The sequence below is a fragment of the Carcharhinus amblyrhynchos genome, unplaced genomic scaffold (assembly GCF_965287045.1).
Source record: "Carcharhinus amblyrhynchos unplaced genomic scaffold, sCarAmb.v2.hapA chromosome_284, whole genome shotgun sequence".
NCBI classification, from domain to species: Eukaryota; Metazoa; Chordata; class Chondrichthyes; order Carcharhiniformes; family Carcharhinidae; genus Carcharhinus; species Carcharhinus amblyrhynchos.
In genome coordinates, this window is record NW_027650024.1 from 68,759 (window position 1) to 86,945 (window position 18,187).

The following is an 18,187-nucleotide window of genomic DNA, read 5'->3' on the forward strand; positions in this document are numbered from 1 at the left end:
TCTGCCCGGGTGGGAGCAAGCAACACTTAAGGGGCAACCAGACAAGAACATAAGAAATAGGAGCAGGAGTAGGCCATCTAGCCCCTCGAGCCTGCCCCGCCATTCAATAAGATCATGGCTGATCTGTCGTGGCTCAGTTCCACTTTCCCGCCCTCTCCCCATAACCCTTAATCCCCTTGCCTATCAAAAACCCATCAACCCGCGTCTTAAATATATACATGACAAATACACGAACAGGATGGGAATGGAAGTGTACGGACTCTGTAAGCGCGTACGGTTTTAGTTTAGGCAGGCATTGTGATCGGGGCAGGCTTGGAGGGGCCGAAGGCCCTGCTCCTGTGCTGGACCGTTCTTTGAATTGGATTGGGTAGGGTTCCAGGGACCTCAAACCAAGAGCGTGTTCTCTTGTGGGTGGTGAGCTATGCTGAGCAGTTGGGCTGGCAAGGATGGTGCGGCCCAGACTAAATGCAGTAAGAATGTTGGCTAACCGGTTTATCTGCACAGATGGTTGGACATGAGGAAGCGGGTAGCCGGCCTGGCTCCCCGCAGCTAGGCCCCCACCGCGCTCATCTCTGTCACTGGCTGTGCCCCTGAAGGGACCCAAAGTTGTGGCGGTCTGTACCGGGCAGCCCTCGCCAGCAGTCTGTCGCTGCAAAGTAATTCCTCCTCCGCAGATTCCCCTTGCGTTGGAAAGAAGATGGGTCCCGTTAGCAGTGATCTGTGCTCACCGCCGCCCAGAGGTTATCTCGCTCCAAGTCTCATTTACCCAGCGCTTCCTGTCTGACAGCAGCTCAATTTTAACATCTTCGTGCTTGCGCTCTGGTCTCTCTCCAGGGCCTTGCCAGTCCCTAGCTCTGTAACCTTCTCCAGCTCCTATACCACCCACCCTATCTCTGTAACCTCCTCTAGCCCCTACCCCCCCCATCTCTGTAATCTCCTCCAGCCCCTGCACTCCCTCCCTATCTCTGTAACTTCCTCCAGCCCCTACCCCACTCCCTATCTCTGTAGCCTAATCTAGCCCCTACCCCCCTCCCTATCTCTGTAATCTCCTCCAGCCCCTACACTCCCTCCCTATCTCTGTAACTTCCTCCAGCCCGTACCCCCCTCCCTATCTCTGTAACCTAATCTAGCCCCTACCCCCTCCCTATCTCTGTAATCTCCTCCAGCCCCTGCACCACACTCCCTATCTCTGTAAACCCCTCCAGCCGCCCTACACCCACTCCCTATCTCTGTAACCTCCTCCAGCTTGTACACCATCCCCTATCTCTGTAATCTCCTCCAGCCCCTACACCATCACCTATCTCTGTAACCTCCTCCAGCCCCCCTACTCCCCTTCCCTATTTCTGTAACCTCCTCTAGCCCCTACCGCCCCCCCATCTCTGTAATCTCCTCCAGCCCCTACACCCCCATCTCTAACCTCCTCTAGCCCCTACCCCCCCTCCCTATCTCTGTAATCTCCTCTAGCCCTATACCCCTTCCCTATCTCTGTGACCTCCTCCAGCCCCTACACCCCCCTCCCTATCTCTGTAACCTACTCCAGCCCCTGCACCCCCTCCCGATCACTGTAACCTTCTCCAGCCCCTGCACCTGTCTCGGTAACCTCCTCCAGCCCCTACATCCACTCCCTATTTCTGTAACCTCCTCCAGCCCCTACACTCCCTCCCTAACTCTGTAACCTCCTCCAGCCCCTGCAGAGACTGCATGCTCTCCCCATGTCTGCGTGGGTTTCCTCCGAAAGCCGTGCTGGTTAGGGTGGATCGGCTGTGCTAAATTCTCCCTAAGCGTACCCGAACAGAGGGTGGCGACTAAGGGAATTTCACAGTAACTTCATTGAAGTGTTAATGTAAGCCGACTTGTGACACTAATAAATAAACCTGAAAAGAAAGGGCAATTTGTACTCGAGAGGCTCAGTGGCGCAGTTGATCATTGTGTTTGGCTGTTAACCGTAGGTTGGTGGTTCCAGACCATCCAGAGATGGAGCTTTTACTGTAGGGCTGTTGTGTAGGTTAGGGGGATTGGCCATGCTAAATTGCCCCTTAGTGTCCAAAGATGTGCAGGTTAGGGTGGATTGGCCATGCTAAATTGTCCCTTAGTGTCTAAAGATGTGCAGGTTAGGGTGGATTGGCCGTGCTAAATTGCCCCTTTAGTGTCCAAAGATGTGCAGGTTAGGGTGGATTGGCCATGCTAAATTGCCCCTTAGTGTCCAAAGATGTGCAGGTTAGGGTGGATTGGCCATGCTAAATTGTCCCTTAGTGTCTAAAGATGTGCAGGTTAGGGTGGATTGGCCATGCTAAATTGCCCCTTAGTGTCGGGGATTAGCAGGGTAAATGTGCGGGGTTACGGATACAGGGCCTGGGTGGGACTGTGGTCGGTGCAGGCTCGATGGGCCGAATGGCCTCCCTCTGCGCTGCAGGGATTCTATGAGAGCCATTACAGCACAGAAAGGTGCCCGTCGTGCCTGGACCACCCTTCGAGCATCCTAATTCCGTTTTCCAGCACTTGGTCCCGTAGCCCTGTCCGCTGTGAGAACGGCCTTTGCGTCGTCGTGGGAAAGCACCCCCCCACCCCAAATTATCTGCCACGGTCGATGCAGAACCTGCTGTACGGGCAGCCAGCTGCTGAGGCGCGATCCCAGCCTCCCTTTTCACCCGTCCCATCGTGGCCAGGGAGGGAGAACGGCGAAATGAACCCCTCCCCTCGGCCTTGTTGAAGGTTTGTTTTTTTCTAAAAAAAAGTTAAAGTCAAACTCAAAGTTTTCATTTTCAATCTTCTGCCTTTAATTTCTCCCCGCCCTTTCCCCTGTTTTGGCGTTCCCCCCCTTGTGCAGACTGTGAACGTCGCAGGCTGTTATTAAAGATGTTCTTCTTAAGTACACATTGCGAGGAACGCACCCCCCACCCCCTTCCTCCCATCAAAGAACAGGTTTTGAGTTCTGGAGTCTGGTTGGGCCCATCTCCAGGAGCGGTGTCCGCGCAGGCAGGCCAGGGTTTCGATTGCCCTCGGGAGTCGCAGTTAATCGCCGCAATCGGCGTGGGACTCCGCAGAGTGCCAGCCTCCTCCGTCGCTTTGCCACCCCGAAACACCCTGCGCCCAGCTCCTTTTCCAAGTGTGGCCACCGATGTAGCACAGGGAAGGCAGTGGCCTCGTACGGGTGGCACGGTGGTTAGCGCTGCTGCCTCACAGCGGCAGGGACCCGGGTTCGATTCCCGGCTTGGCTCACTGTCTGTGCAGAGTTATGTTAAGTTTATTTATTGGTTACAGATAGTCTTACATTAACACTGCAATGAAGTTACTGTGAAAATCCCCTAGTCGCCACACTCTGGGCGAGGGAGAATTTAGCATGGCTAATTCACCTAACCAGCGCATCTTTGGACAGTAAGGGACAATTTAGCATGGCCAATCCACCCAACCTGCACAACTTTGGACACTATGGGGCAATTTAGCATGACCAATCCACCTAACCTGCACATCTTTGGACACTAAGGGGCAATTTAGCATGGCCAATCCACCCTAACCTACACATCTTTGGACACTAAGGGGCAATTTAGCATGGCCAATCCACCCTAACCTACACATCTTTGGACACTAAGGGGCAATTTAGCATGGCCAATCCACCCTAACCTACACATCTTTGGACACTAAGGGGCAATTTAGCATGGCCAATCCACCCTAACCTACACATCTTTGGACACTAAGGGGCAATTTAGCATGGCCAATCCACCCTAACCTACACATCTTTGGACACTATGGGGCAATTTAGCATGACCAATCCACCTGACCAGCATATCTTTGGATACTAAGGGACAATTTAGCATGGCCGATCCACCTAACCTGCGTATCTTTGGACGCTAAGAGGCAATTTAGCATGGCCAATCCACCTAACCATCTTTGGACTGTGGGAGGAAACCGGAGCACCTGGAGGAGACCCACACAGACACGGGGAGAACGTGCAGACTCCGCACAGACAGTGACCCAAGCCGGGAATCGAACCAGGGGTTCTTGGTGCTGTGAGGCAGCAATGCTAACCCACTGTGCAGCCCCTCCGCCCTGTTCTCCCCTGTGGGTTTCCTTTGGGTACTCTAGTTTCCTCCCACAGTCCCAAGACGCGCTGGTTCTGTGCTAAGTTCTCCCTCAGTGTACATGAACAGGTGCCAGAGTGTGGCGACTGGGGGGTTTTCATTGCAGTATTAATGTAAGCTGACTTGCGACACTGATAAACAAACTTAAGAAATTCCCACTTTTGCTGCCTTAACCCCTCGATTCCCTTACAGATTAAAAATCTGTCTGTCTCAGCCTCGAATATACTTAATGACTCAGCCTCCACAGCCCTCTGTGGCAAAGAATTCCACAGATTCATCCCCCCCCCCGAGAGAAGAAACTCCTCCTTATTCCTGTCTTCAATGGGCGACCCCCTTACTCTGAGATTATGTCCCTCTGGCCCAAGACTCTCCCACAACGGAAACAGTCTCTCAGCATCTACCCGCACAAACGCGCGAGTGTGGTAACTAGGGGATTTTCAAACTAATTTCATTGCAGCGTTTAATGTAAGCCAACTTGTGACTAATAAATATACTTGTTTTCAAAAAAAAACTTACTTCGTGGTATTATGGTTAGGCTATTAATCCAGAAACTCAGCTAATGTTCTGGGGGAACCGGGTTCGAATCCCGCCACGGCAGACGGTGGAATTTGAATTCAATAAAAAAAAATCTGAAGTTAAGAAACTACTGATGACCCATTGTCAGAAAAACCCATCTGGTTCCCTTTAGGGAAGGAAATCTGCCGTCCTTACCCCGGTCTGGCCTACATGTGACTCCAGAGCCACAGACAGCAATGGGGTCGACTCTCAACTGCCCCTCCAAGGACAACCAGGGATGGGCAATAAATGCTGGACCCAGCCAGCGACGCCCATGTACCACAAATGAATAAAAAAAGAAATTTGATTTATTGTTGTCACATGTATTGGGATACAGTGAAAAGTATTGTTTCTTGCGTGCTATACAGACAAAGCATACTGTTCATGGAGTACATAGATTTGATTTATTATTGTCACATGTATTGGGATATAGTGAAAAGTATTTTGTTTCTTGCATGCTATACGGACAAAGCATACCATTCATAGAGTACATAGATTTGATTTATTATTGTCACATGTATTGGGATACAGTGAAAAGTATTTTGTTTCTTGCGTGCCATACGGACAAAGCATACCATTCACAGAGTACATAGATTTGATTTATTATCGTCACGTATTGGGATATAGTGAAAAGTATTGTTTCTTGCGCGCTATACAGGCAAAGCATACCGTTCATAGAGTAGATAGATTTATTATTGTCGCGTGTTGTGGGATGTGGTGAAAAGTATTGTTTCTTGCGCACTATACAGACAAGGCATACCATTCATAGAGTACATAGATTTGATTAATTATTGTCACACGTATTGGAAAATTGAGAAGGAATTGTAAGTGAGAGAGAGAGTGTATGAAGTAGTTCTGGCTGCAAAAACCCAGCTACTGATTTCAACCTCAGCAGAAATTGCAGTCAGACTGATCAGTACTGAGATGTTACTCTTTCCTTGTGGCTTTCTGGATTAGTTTCTTGTCTGTGTTTTTCAGTCTCAAAGCCCTTTGTTTGCTTTTTGACATTTCACTTTCTCTTTGTTCGCTGTGTGCTGTTTAGGTGACACGGTGCCAAACTGAGGTCCGGGGGAAGCTGTGTTTAAATTTCCCAGTTTGCCAGGGGCTCCTCCCTCCTTGGCCCCCCAGGAGACCAGCACTGAGCTGGCACCTAGACCAGCCAGTGATCTAGTTACGGCAGTCAGCACTGCCGCCTCGCAGCAGCCAGGGACCTGGGTCCGATTCCCAGCTTCGGGTCACTGTCTGCGTGCGGAGTCTGCACATTTCCCTCTCTCCCCAGCCCCCCCCCCCCCACCACATTCACGTTGTTCGCCAGCCTGACACCAGATTCCCAAAACAATTACTCTGCCAAGTGGGGAGGGAGAATAGGAACCTTGGGATTCTCTTCCCCTGTTCACCACCCCGCCACTTCAGAGGGCAGACCAAGGCCCCAGCTTCGCACCTCCTCTGGAAGACGGCATGGCTGACAGTGCTGCACCCACACAGCACCAGGAGTGGCCAAGGTGGCACAAATCCGACATTCGAATTCGATAAACAGACTTAAACCAGCTCAGAACAAGGACTGTGTATGTTCCCCTCTCTCCGTATCATTTTATAAACTGTATGTCAACACTCGACTTTCCAAATACATCTTTTGATTTATTATTGTCACATGTATCGGGATACAGTGAAATGTATTGCTTCTTGCGTGCTATAGACAAAGCATACTGTTCATAGAGTACGTAGATTTGATTTATTATTGTCACATGTATTGGGCTACAATGAAAAGTATTGTTTGTTGCGTGATATACAGACAAAGCATACTGTTCATAGAGAAGGAAAGGAGAGGGTGCAGAATGTAGTGTTACAGTCACAGCGAGGGGTGTAAGGAAAGATCAGCTTAATGCGAGGTGGGTCCATTCAAAAGTCTGACAGCAGCAGGGAAGAAGCTGTTCTTGAGTCGGTCGGTACGGGACCTCAGACTTTTTTATCTTTCTCCTGACGGTAGAATCATAAAGTCCCTACAATGCCTAAGGAGGCCATTCAGCCCATTGAGTCTGCACCGACCACAATCCCACCCAGGCCTTATTCCTATAACCCGATTTATTTGCCCTGCCAATCCCCCTGACACTAAGAGGCAACTTAGCACGGCCAATCCACCTAACCTGCACATCATTGGACACTAAGGGACAATTTAGTGCGGCCAATCCACCTAACCTGCACATCTTTGGACACTAAGGGACAATTTAGTACGGCCAATCCACCTAACTTGCACATCTTTGGACACTAAGGGACAACTTAGTACGGCCAATCCACCTAACCTGTACAGCTTTGGACACTAAGAGACAATTTAGCATGGCCAATCCACCTAATCTGCACATCTTTGGACACTAAGGGACAATTTAGTACGGCCAGTCCACCCTAACCCGCACATCTTTGCACTGTGGGAGAAAACCGGAGCACCCGGAGGAAATCCACGCAGACACAGGGAGAACGTGCAGACTCCACACAGACAGTGAGTGACCTGAGGCCGGAATTGGACCCGGGTCCCTGTCTCTGTGAGGCAGCAGTGCTAACCCACTGGGCCACCCTGAAAGGGAGTACATCCAGGGGTGTCCTTGATTATGCTGGCTGCCTTTCCCGACAGTGAGAGGGGAACCTCATACAAGCATGTAAAATTCTAACAGGGATTAGACTCAAAAAAGAATGTTCTCCCACGGTGGGGGCGGGGGAGGATCCCAGAACTAGAGGGTCATAGTTTGAGGATAAGGGGGTAAACTTTTTAGGAACTGATTTGAGGAAATATTTCTTCACCCAGAGGGTGGTGGAATTCACTCCCACAGAAGATAGTTGAGGCCAAAACGTTGTGTGATTTCAAGAAGAAATTAGATATGGCTCTTGGGGCTAAAGGGATCGAGGGATATTGGGGGAAAGGGGGGGGGGGGTTGCGGATGGAATACAGTGGCCCGTTCAAGGATTCCAGGCTTGCGTTCTGGGCCACCCAGACGAACCTGCACGCTGGTTTTAGTTTACCAGTGTTGAAAGGGTTGGGCGTTTTGATCTGGTTTCTACTAGCGAGGTGTAGTATCAGAAGCCGTACAATATGAGTGTGTCACTGTGAGGGGCGTCGAGACGGCTTTCAATATGGTTTCTCTGTTAGTGACGTGTTTCAGGACGAGCGTTTTGTCCTTGCGGGGCCGGTGCTTTCGGAAGCTTCAAGACCCTCCATGTCGGGGAGCTGGAAAGAAGCAGGAAAGGAAGGGATGACATCCCTGCGTTGCCGAGCAAACCATGTGGCGCGGTTAATCGGTTAAACGCTGCGGCCATTTTAGAAACAGAGGAACTACAAGCAGGGGGAGGCCGTTGGCCCTTCGAGCCTGCTCCACCATTCCTTACCATCAGGGCTGGTCGTCCAACTCAATATCCCTCAATCCCCCGAGAGCGATATCTAATTCCTTCTTGAAATCACACAACGTTTTGGCCTCAACTACTTTCTGTGGGAGTGAATTCCACACACTCACCACCCTCTGGGGGAAGAAATTTCTCCTCACCTCAGTTCCTAAAAGGTTTACCCCTTATCCTCAAACTATGGACGCTGAATTCTGGAACACACACACACACACACACACACACACACACACACACACACACACACACACCCGCTCCCCCCCCCTCCCCCCAACTGCCCCTTAGTGTCCAAAGATGTGCGGGTCACGTGGATTGGCCGTGCTAAATTGCTCCTTAGTGTCCAAAGATGTGTAGGTTAGGGTGGATTGGCCATGCTAAATTGCCCCTTAGTGTCCAAAGATGTGCAGGTTAGGGTGGATTGGCCATGCTAAATTGCCCCTTAGTGTCCAAAGATGTGTAGGTTAGGGTGGATTGGCCATGCTAAATTGTCCCTTAGTGTCCAAAGATGTGTAGGTTAGGGTGGATTGGCCATGCTAAATTGCTCCTTAGTGTCCAAAGATGTGCAGGTTAGGTGGATTGGCCGTGCTAAATTGCCCCTTAGTGTCCAAAGATGTGTAGGTTAGGGTGGATTGGCCATGCTAAATTGTCCCTTAGTGTCCAGAGATGTGCAGGTTAGGGTGGATTGGCCACGCTAAATTGTCCCTTAGTATCCAAAGATGTGTAGGTTAGGGTGGATTGGCCATGCTAAATTGCCCCTTAGTGTCCAAAGATGTGTAGGTTAGGTGGATTGGCCATGCTAAATTGCTCCTTAGTGTCCAAAGATGTGTAGGTTAGGTGGATTGGCCATGCTAAATTGCTCCTTAGTGTCCAGAGATGTGCAGGTTAGGGTGGATTGGCCATGCTAAATTGTCCCTTAGTATCCAAAGATGTGTAGGTTAGGGTGGCTTGGCCATGCTAAATTGCCCCTGAGTGTCAGGGGGATGAGCAGGGTAAATGCATGGGGTTATGGGGATAGGGCTTGGGTGGGATTGTTGTCACTGCAGCCTCGATGGGCTGAATGGCCTCCTTCTGCGCTGTAGGGAGTCTATGATTAATGCAGTGGTGGGGGTAGGAGGAGGAAGGGAGGCCGTTAACGTTTACAGAGAATAAATCAGTCTAATCCGGCAGGCGCGACCTTATGGGAAAGGCAGCAACAAAACTTGCTTCTCTTCTGGTATTTTTTTTTTGCTAAATTGGTGAGATTCTCCCAGAATCTCGGAATGTTTTTGCGAAGCTTTGATGTTTCGGGCAAGTTTTAACAAATCACCTCCCTGCCCTTTTCCACAGCACTCCTCCCCGCCCATCACTGAAAATGCAGTCAAGAGCTTCAAATATTTCTAAAGGTCAAGTATTGATTTGAGTGTAGCAAACCCACTGTGGAACACGCGAGGCTGCTGTTCCCTTTTGGGGGAAAAATAACACTCTTCGAGTTTGCACAGCAGCCAGTCGGTTGAACAGCAAGATCCCTCAAGCTCACACGCAGTCGTGACCAAGACTTTCTTCTAGTAGAGGCCGTGAGACCTTCTCAGTCGCAACTGAAGTTAAAAATAAAGTGAACTTTATTTATTAGTCACCAGTCGGCTTGCATTAACACCTCAGTGAAGTTGCTGTGAAAATCCCCCTAGTCGCCGCACTCCCCTTCGGGTTACACTGAGGGAGAATTTAGCACGGCCCGATCCACACCTTAACCAGCACAGTCTCTCGCACTGTGGGAGGAAACTGGAGCACCCGGAGGAACCCCACACAGACACGGGAGGGACAATGCTTGTGCGGAGTCCCGAGCCAGGAATCGAACCCGGGCCTCTATCTCTGTAGGTTTCTGATAGACAGGGGAAATAAGGGTTATGGGGAGAAAGTGGAACTGATCCACTTCAGATCAGCCATGATCTTATTGAATGGTGGGGGGGCGGGGCAGGCTCGAAGGGCTAGGTGGCCTACTCCTGCTCCTATTTCTTATGTTCTTAGGGTCCCTGGCGCTATGAGGCAGCAGCGCTAACCACCACATTTGCCTCAGTTGGTAGGTTGTGTACAGACATACGGAGGTGGTGCAGGAGCTGAGGGGGTTACGGAGACGGGAGGAGGGTGTAGAGGCTGGAGGAGGTTGCAAAGATGGGGAGGGATAGAGGGTGGAGGAGGTTACAGAGATTGGGGGGGGTGGTGTAAGAGCTAGAGGAGGTTACAGAGATAGGGAGGGGCTGGAGGAGGCTACAGAGATAGGGAAGGGAGTGTAGGGGCTGGAGGAGGTTACAGAGATAGGGAGGGGGTGTAGGGGGCTGGAGGAGATTACAGAGATAGGGAGGGGGTGTAGGGGCTGGAGGAGGTTACAGAGATAGGGAGGGGATGTAGGGGGCTGGAGGAGGTTACAGAGATAAGGAGGGGCTGGAGGAGGCTACAGAGATAGGGAAGGGGGTGTAGGGGCTGGAGGAGGTTACAGAGATAGGGAGGGGGTGTTAGGGGCTGGAGGAAGTTACTGAGATAGGGAGGGGGTGTAGGGGTCTGGAGGAGGTTACAGAGATAAGGAGGGGCTGGAGGAGGTTACAGAGATAAGGAGGGGCTGGAGGAGGTTACAGAGATAGGGAAGGGGGTGTAGGGGCTGGAGGAGGTTACAGAGATAGGGAGGGGGTGTAGGGGGCTGGAGGAAGTTACTGAGATAGGGAGGGGGTGTAGGGGTCTGGAGGAGGTTACAGAGATAGGGAAGGGGTGTAGGGGGCTAGAGGAGGTTACAGAGATAGGGAGGGGGTGTAGAGAGCTGAAACATAAACCCCAGATAGATCAGATGGACGGATGTTTTATGCAATAACTGGCTTCTCGTCTGTTTCTCACCTTCACCCATCTGTAATTCACCGAATGATTCATCATATGACACAGATGGTAGGTGCTGTCACAAGGCGCCCTGTAAGTTCAAGTCCTCCACCTCTCGCCTCCTAGTCAGACACCCTGTCGGGCAGAGTGATCGTGGCTGCTTGCTGTCGCATGTTGTTAGGATTGTCCGTCTGGTCACTGCCCTTGCCCCATTCCAGCCTCCATTCCATGTGGGTGGCACTGTGGTGGTTAGCGCCGCTGCCTCACGGCGCCAGGGACCCCGGGTTCGATTCCCGGCTTCCTCGGGTGGCCATCTGTGCGGATGTCTGCACATTCTCCCCGTGTCTGCGTGGGCTTCCCCTCGGTCCCCCCCGGTTTCCTCCCACGGTCCGAGAGACGTGCTGGTTAGGGTGGACTGGCCGTGGTGAGTGCTTGGGGTTACGGGGATGGGGCAGAGAGCGGGAGGGCCTGGGTAAGATGCTCTTTCGGAGAGTGACTCCAGCTGGCTGGGGGTGGGTGGGGGGTGGGGCGTGGAAAATTGCTGGAGCTCAGATGGTGCACTGTCACGTAATGGGTGAGCGGCAAGTTCTCTGACATTTGTGCCAACTTGCAAAACTTGTAGGCGTCGGAGAATAGCTCTAGTAACATTTCACCGAGAGCAAGTGAGAGACGCCATGATTAATATTTCCATTACTCATTCTTATTTTCCTTCTCCTCTCTTGAAGGAGGTGCTCCCCACCTCCCCCCCCCCACCCTGCAATTCAAGTTCTCATGCAGACATTAAAGGCATCAGAACTTCCTCTGAAGTGGATAGCCAGTCCTGGGGAGTATTCGGGTCCGTCAGCTTGCTGGCAAGCCCCAAGTCTCCTTGACTGCACGCATTCTCAGCTGAGAGTGGCTTATTTATTTACTTACTGGTATCACAAATCGATTACATTAACACTGCAATGAAGTTACTGTGAAAATCCCCCCCCCCACAACAGTCGCCACACTCCAGTACCTGTTCGGGCACACTGAGGGAGAATTTAGCACGGCCAATGCACCCTAACTTGGTGTCCAAAGATGTGTAGGTTAGGGTGGATCGGCCATGCTAAATTGCCCCTTAGCGTCCAAAGATGTGCAGGTTAGGTGGATTGGCCGTGCTAAATTGTCCCTTAGTGTCCAAAGATGTGCAGGTTAGGTGGATTGGCCATGCTAAATTGTCCCTTAGTGTCCAAAGATGTGCAGGTTAGGGTGGATTGGCCATGCTAAATTGCCCCTTAGTGTCCAAAGATGTGTAGGTTAGGGTGGATCGGCCATGCTAAATTGCCCCTTAGCGTCCAAAGATGTGCAGGTTAGGGTGGATTGGCCATGCTAAATTGTCCCTTAGTGTCCAAAGATGTGTAGGTTAGGGTGGATTGGCCATGCTAAATTGTCCCTTAGTGTCCAAAGATGTGTAGGTTAGGGTGGATTGGCCATGCTAAATTGTCCCTTAGTGTCCAAACATGTGCAGGTTAGGTGGATTGGCCATGCTAAATTGTCCCTTAGTGTCCAAAGATGTGCAGGTTAGGGTGGATTGGCCATGCTAAATTGTCCCTTAGTGTCCAAAGATGTGTAGGTTAGGGTGGATTGGCCATGCTAAATTGCCCCTTAGCATCCAAAGATGTGTAGGTTAGGGTGGATTGGCCGTGCTAAATTGTCCCTTAGTGTCCAAACATGTGCAGGTTAGGGTGGATTGGCCGTGCTAAATTGCCCCTTAGCATCCAAAGATGTGTAGGTTAGGGTGGATTGGCCATGCTAAATTGTCCCTTAGTGTCCAAAGATGTGTAGGTTAGGGTGGATTGGCCATGCTGAATTGCCCCTTAGTGTCAAAAGATATGCAGGTTAGGTGGGTTGGCCATGCTAAGTGCACAGTGCCCCTCCCAGGTGGGTGTAGAAGATCCTGTGGCGTCTGTTGTGTTGGAAGAGCAGCAGAAGTTTCTCCTAGTGATCCGGGTTGTAGTATCGATGCGACGCGTGTACCTGGGTCATTATCATGTTGCTCTTGTGGGATCTTGCTCTTCCCTCTGTTGAGGCACTGTGTACACGTCCCCTGGCCATTGGCTCACGCGTTCTTCCTCTTTGATTTTCTCTTTCTCCCCCCCCCCCTCCCCCGCAGGGTCATCATGGGGACGGCCGAGGATGAGTTGATCGGCATCCCCTTTCCGGAGCACAGCAGCGAGATCCTGAACAGCCTGAACGAGCAGAGGCACAAGGGGGTGCTCTGCGACGTCACCATCGTCACGCAGGGGCTGGAGTACCGCACGCACCGCGCCGTCCTGGCCGCCTGCAGCCAGTACTTCCGCAAGCTCTTCACCTCCCGCTCCTTCAGCGGCCACCACGATGTCTGCGAGCTGGACTTTGTCAGGCCCCAGGTGTTGGCCGCCCTGCTGGAGTTCGCCTACACCGCCACGCTGACCATCAGCAGCGCCAACATGCGGGAGGTGCTGCAGGCCGCCCGCCTGCTGGAGATACAGTGCGTGGCCGACGCCTGCGTCGACATCCTGCGCTGCAGCGGGGCGCCGGACAGGCCCGAGGCTGCCTCGCCCGAAGCCCCGGCGGATTACGGCCAGGCCAAGCGCTACCTGGACGGCGCGGCGGAGGAGCCCGCCCCCTGCCCCTCCGACGCCGTGCAGGCGCTGGAGGTCCCCAAGTTCCGCCCCCGCAAGAGGCCCAAGAAGCCGCCCCGGGTGTCCCTGAGCAACCGCCGCAACCTCTACCGCATCGTCCAGCCCCTGCGGACCGCCATGAAGGACCTGCCCTCGGACCGGGCGGCGGAGCAGCCGAGCCAGGACCCCCCCGAGGACCCGGAGGAGCTGTACCCGGCCGCCGGGCTCGGAGAGGCGGACGGGGAGCCGCAGGCCAGCGGAGGAGGCGCCGCCTCGGAGAAGAGCGAGGAGCTGGGCTACCGGCTGCCGCCGGCCACGCCGCCCGCCCCGGAGCTGGGCGCCGGCGAGGAGGGCACGGAGCCCGACCCCGCCACCTACCTGAGCTCCCTCACCAACGGCATCCTCAGCAACAGCCTGGGCCTGCCCGACAAGCTGGTGCGCCGGCGCAAGTCCCAGATGCCCCAGGAGTGTCCCATCTGCCGGAAGGTGATCCACGGGGCGGGCAAGCTGCCGAGGCACATGCGCACCCACACCGGCGAGAAGCCTTTCGCCTGCCAGGTGTGTGGCGTGCGTTTCACCAGGTACGGACGGACGGACGGACGGTGCCCTGCTGCTGGTGGGGGTGGGGGGGGGGGGGGGTGCCCGTTAGAGGCTGCTATGTGGGGCGGGCTCAGTAGTTTTACACGGGGGAGGAGAGGTAGAGCTTTTATTCCACTCTCTCCAACGCAAGATACTGTCTGTTCTCCACATGCCCCACTCATCCTCATGCCTCTCTCTGCTTCCCTCTCTCTCTCTCTCTGCCCCCTTCCCTTTCTCTCTGCCCCCTTCCCTCTCTCTCTCTGCCCCCTTCCCTTTCTCTCTGTGCCCCCTTCCCTCCCTCTCACTGCCCCCTTCCCTCCCTCTCTCTGCCCCCTTCCCTCCCTCTCTCTGCCCCCTTCTCTCCCTCTCTCTGCCCCCTTCCCTCCCTCTCTCTGCCCCCTTCCCTCCCTCTCTCTGCCCCCTTCCCTCTCTCTCTCTGTGCCCCCTTCTCTCTCTCTGTGCCCCCTTCTCTCTCTCTGTGCCCCCTTCCCTCTCTCTCTGCCCCCTTCCCTCTCTCTCTGCCCCCTTCCCTCTCTCTCTCTGCCCCCTTCCCTCTCTCTCACTGCCCCCTTCCCTATCTCTCTGCCCCCTTCCCTATCTCTCTGCCCCCTTCCCTATCTCTCTGCCCCCTTCCCTCTCTCTCTGCCCCCTTCCCTCTCTCTCTGCCCCCTTCCCTCTCTCTCTCTGCCCCCTTCCCTCTCTCTCTCTGCCCCCTTCCCTCTCTCTCTCTGCCCCCTTCCCTCTCTCTCTCTGCCCCCTTCCCTCTCTCTCTCTGCCCCCTTCCCTCTCTCTCTCTGCCCCCTTCCCTCTCTCTCTCTGCCCCCTTCCCTCTCTCTCTCTGCCCCCTTCCCTCTCTCTCTCTGCCCCCTTCCCTCTCTCTCTCTGCCCCCTTCCCTCTCTCTCTCTGCCCCCTTCCCTCTCTCTCTCTGCCCCCTTCCCTCTCTCTCTCTGCCCCCTTCCCTCTCTCTCTCTGCCCCCTTCCCTCTCTCTCTGCCCCCTTCCCTCTCTCTCTCTGCCCCCTTCCCTCTCTCTCTCTGCCCCCTTCCCTCCCTCTCTCTGCCCCCTTCCCTCCCTCTCTCTGCCCCCTTCCCTCCCTCTCACTGCCCCCTTCCCTCCCTCTCTCTGCCCCCTTCCCTCTCTCTCTCTGCCCCCTTCCCTCTCTCTCTCTGCCCCCTTCCCTCTCTCTCTCTGCCCCCTTCCCTCTCTCTCTCTGCCCCCTTCCCTCTCTCTCTCTGCCCCCTTCCCTCTCTCTCTCTGCCCCCTTCCCTCTCTCTCTCTGCCCCCTTCCCTCTCTCTCTCTGCCCCCTTCCCTCCCTCTCTCTGCCCCCTTCCCTCCCTCTCTCTGCCCCCTTCCCTCCCTCTCACTGCCCCCTTCCCTCCCTCTCTCTGCCCCCTTCCCTCTCTCTCTCTGTGCCCCCTTCCCTCCCTCTCTCTGCCCCCTTCCCTCTCTCTCTCTGCCCCCTTCCCTCTCTCTCTCTCTGTGCCCCCTTCCCTCTCTCTCTCTGCCCCCTTCCCTCTCTCTCTCTGCCCCCTTCCCTCTCTCTCTCTGCCCCCTTCCCTCTCTCTCTACCATGGGTGGGGGTTGGGGGGGGAAATGGGTTTTGGGCGGGGTGGGGGGGGTGGCTGCGGGGGGCACAGGGTGTTCAGTGTACTGTGTGAATCACACTAATTCTGTCTCCGCTTCCTGTTTTGTTCGGGTGGCACAGTGGTTAGCACTGCTGCCTCACAGTGCCAGGGACCTGAGTTGATTCCCAGCTCAAGTCACTGTATGGAGTCTGCACGTTCTCCCCGTGTCCGCATGGGTTTCCTCTGACTGCTCCGGTTTCTTCCCACAGTCTGAAAGACGTGCTGGTTAGTGTGCATTGGCCATGCTAAATTCTCCCTCAGTGTAACCCAAACAGGCGCCAGCATATGCCGACTAGAGGGGTTTTCACAGTAACTGCATTGTGGCGTTAATGTAAGCCTACTTGTGACAGGAATAAATAAACTTTAACCTTTAGGTTAAGTGGATTGGCCATGCTAAATTGCCCCTTAGTGTCCAAAGATGTGCAGGTTAGGTGGATTGGCCATGTTAAATTGTCCCTTAGTGTCCAAAGATGTGCAGGTTAGGTGGATTGGCCATGCTAAATTGTCCCTTAGTGTCCAAAGATGTGTAGGTTAGGTGGATTGGCCATGCTAAATTGTCCCTTAGCGTCCAAAGATGAGCAGGTTACGGTGGATTGGCCATGCTAAATTGCCCCTTTGTGTCCAAAGATATGCAGGTTGGGTGGATTGGCCATGCTAAATTGTCCCTTAGTGTCCAAAGATGTGTAGGTTAGGTGGATTGGCCATGCTAAATTGTCCCTTAGTGTCCAAAGATGTGTAGGTTAGGGTGGATTGGCCATGCTAAATTGTCCCTTAGCGTCCAAAGATGTGTAGGTTGGGTGGATTGGTCATGCTAAATTGTCCCTTAGTGTCCAAAGATGTGTAGGTTGGGTGGATTGGTCATGCTAAATTGTCCCTTAGTGTCCAAAGATGTGTAGGTTGGGTGGATTGGTCATGCTAAATTGCCCCTTGGAGTACCCAAATAGGAGTGTGGTGATTCGGGGGATTTTCATTGCAGTGTTATTGTTAGCCGAGTTGTGACACCGACAAGTAAGTTTTAGTCTTTGTTCCTCACCCCGGTGTCTGCAGGAACGACAAGTTGAAGATTCACATGAGGAAGCACACAGGCGAGAGGCCGTACTCCTGCGATTGCTGCGACGCCCGCTTCCTGCACAGCTACGACCTAAAGAACCATGGCCGCCTGCACACCGGGGACCGGCCTTTTGAGTGCAGCCAGTGCCGGAAGGCCTTTGTGCGGATCGACCACCTGCAGAGGCACCTGAAGGGGCAAAACTGCCTGGAGATCCGCACCCGGAAACGCAAGGGCGACTGCCAGCCCGCCGAGGAGCTCGGGCTCGGCTGGGAGCAGCCGGGGACGGACGGGGCCTTCCCGGAGGAGTACGGGATCAGGAGGGAGCGCCCGGGAGTCAACGGCGCCTTCCCCGAGGAATACGGGAACGGCCAGGAGTCTCCGGGAACCGACGGAGCCTTCCCAGAGGAATATCGGATTAGGCTGGAGTCCCCGGGAGCGGAGGGGAGGTTCCCGGAGGATTACCGGATTAAGCAGGAGTCCCCAGAGGATTACCGGATCAGGAGGCAGTCCCCGGGAGTAGAGGGGAGATTCCCGGGGGATTACCGGATCAGGAGGGAGTCCCCGGCAGTGGAGGGGAGGTTCCCGGAGGATTACCGGATTAAGCAGGAGTCCCCGGGAGTAGAGGGGAGGTACCTGGAGGAATACCGGATCAGGAGGGAGTCCCCGGGAGTGGAGGGGAGATTCCCGGAGGAATACGGGATCAGGAGGGAGTCCCCGGGAGTGGAGGGGAGATTCCCGGAGGAATACAGGGAGTCCCCGGGAGTAGGTGAAAGGTTTCCAGAGGAATACAGGATCAGGAGGGAATCCCCAGGAGTGGAGGGGAGATTCCCAGAGGTATTTGGGATCAAGAGGGAGTCACCACAGACAGATGGCAAGCTGAATGTGGATGGCTCACCAGATTGGGGTCACACGAGCACCAGGTGGGATCACCAGCCAGAGGAAGGTGATCCGGTGGATCCCTCGTAATATTGCAGAGAAAAGATCTATTTTTTTATAAATGGTTGCTAAACTCCGGCTAAAACCTTTTGCATATTGTCGACTTCACTGGCTGTGAAGAGGGGGCTGTCATAGTCAGGGTTTTCCGATGCTTTAAGCCGCTGATCTCAAAGTGCGTGCCCCTCTGCACCTTTTTGTTTCTGGGTTAAGTGGCAACTATTGTGAAGAAACACTGTGTCTGAGTGCGTGTGCGCACTTGTCTGAGTGCGTGTGTCTGCGCGCGAATGCGTGCCTGAGTGCGCGTGTGTGTGTGTGCGCGCGCGAATGCATGCCTGAGTGCGTGCGCGCATGCCTGAGTGTGTGTTTGTGCGAATGCGTGCCTGAGTGCGTGTGTGCGCATGCGTGCCTGAGTGCATGTGTGTGTGCGCGCGCATGCATGCCTGAGTGCATGTGTGTGTGTGCGCATGCGTGCCTGAGTGCATGTGTGTGTGCGCATATGCGTGCCC

At 53.9% G+C, this 18,187-nt stretch overlaps 1 protein-coding gene across 2 annotated transcripts in view; it reads left to right on the forward strand.

Moving 5' to 3' along the window:
• LOC145339005 (zinc finger and BTB domain-containing protein 7B-like) overlaps positions 1 to 17,985 on the forward strand; it is a 68,297-nt gene extending 50,312 nt beyond the window's left edge. Inside the window, exons 4-5 of one of the 2 annotated variants that reach the window (XM_080183430.1) lie at positions 13,000 to 14,070; positions 16,742 to 17,985. In XM_080183430.1, coding sequence (XP_080039556.1) covers positions 13,007 to 14,070; positions 16,742 to 17,711 — 2,034 coding nt within the window. In that variant the 5' untranslated portion in view covers positions 13,000 to 13,006 and the 3' untranslated portion in view covers positions 17,712 to 17,985. The remainder of the gene's footprint in view (positions 1 to 12,999; positions 14,071 to 16,741) is intronic. The other variant, XM_080183431.1, reaches the window with a different exon arrangement.
• The last annotated feature ends 202 nt before the right edge of the window (positions 17,986 to 18,187 follow it).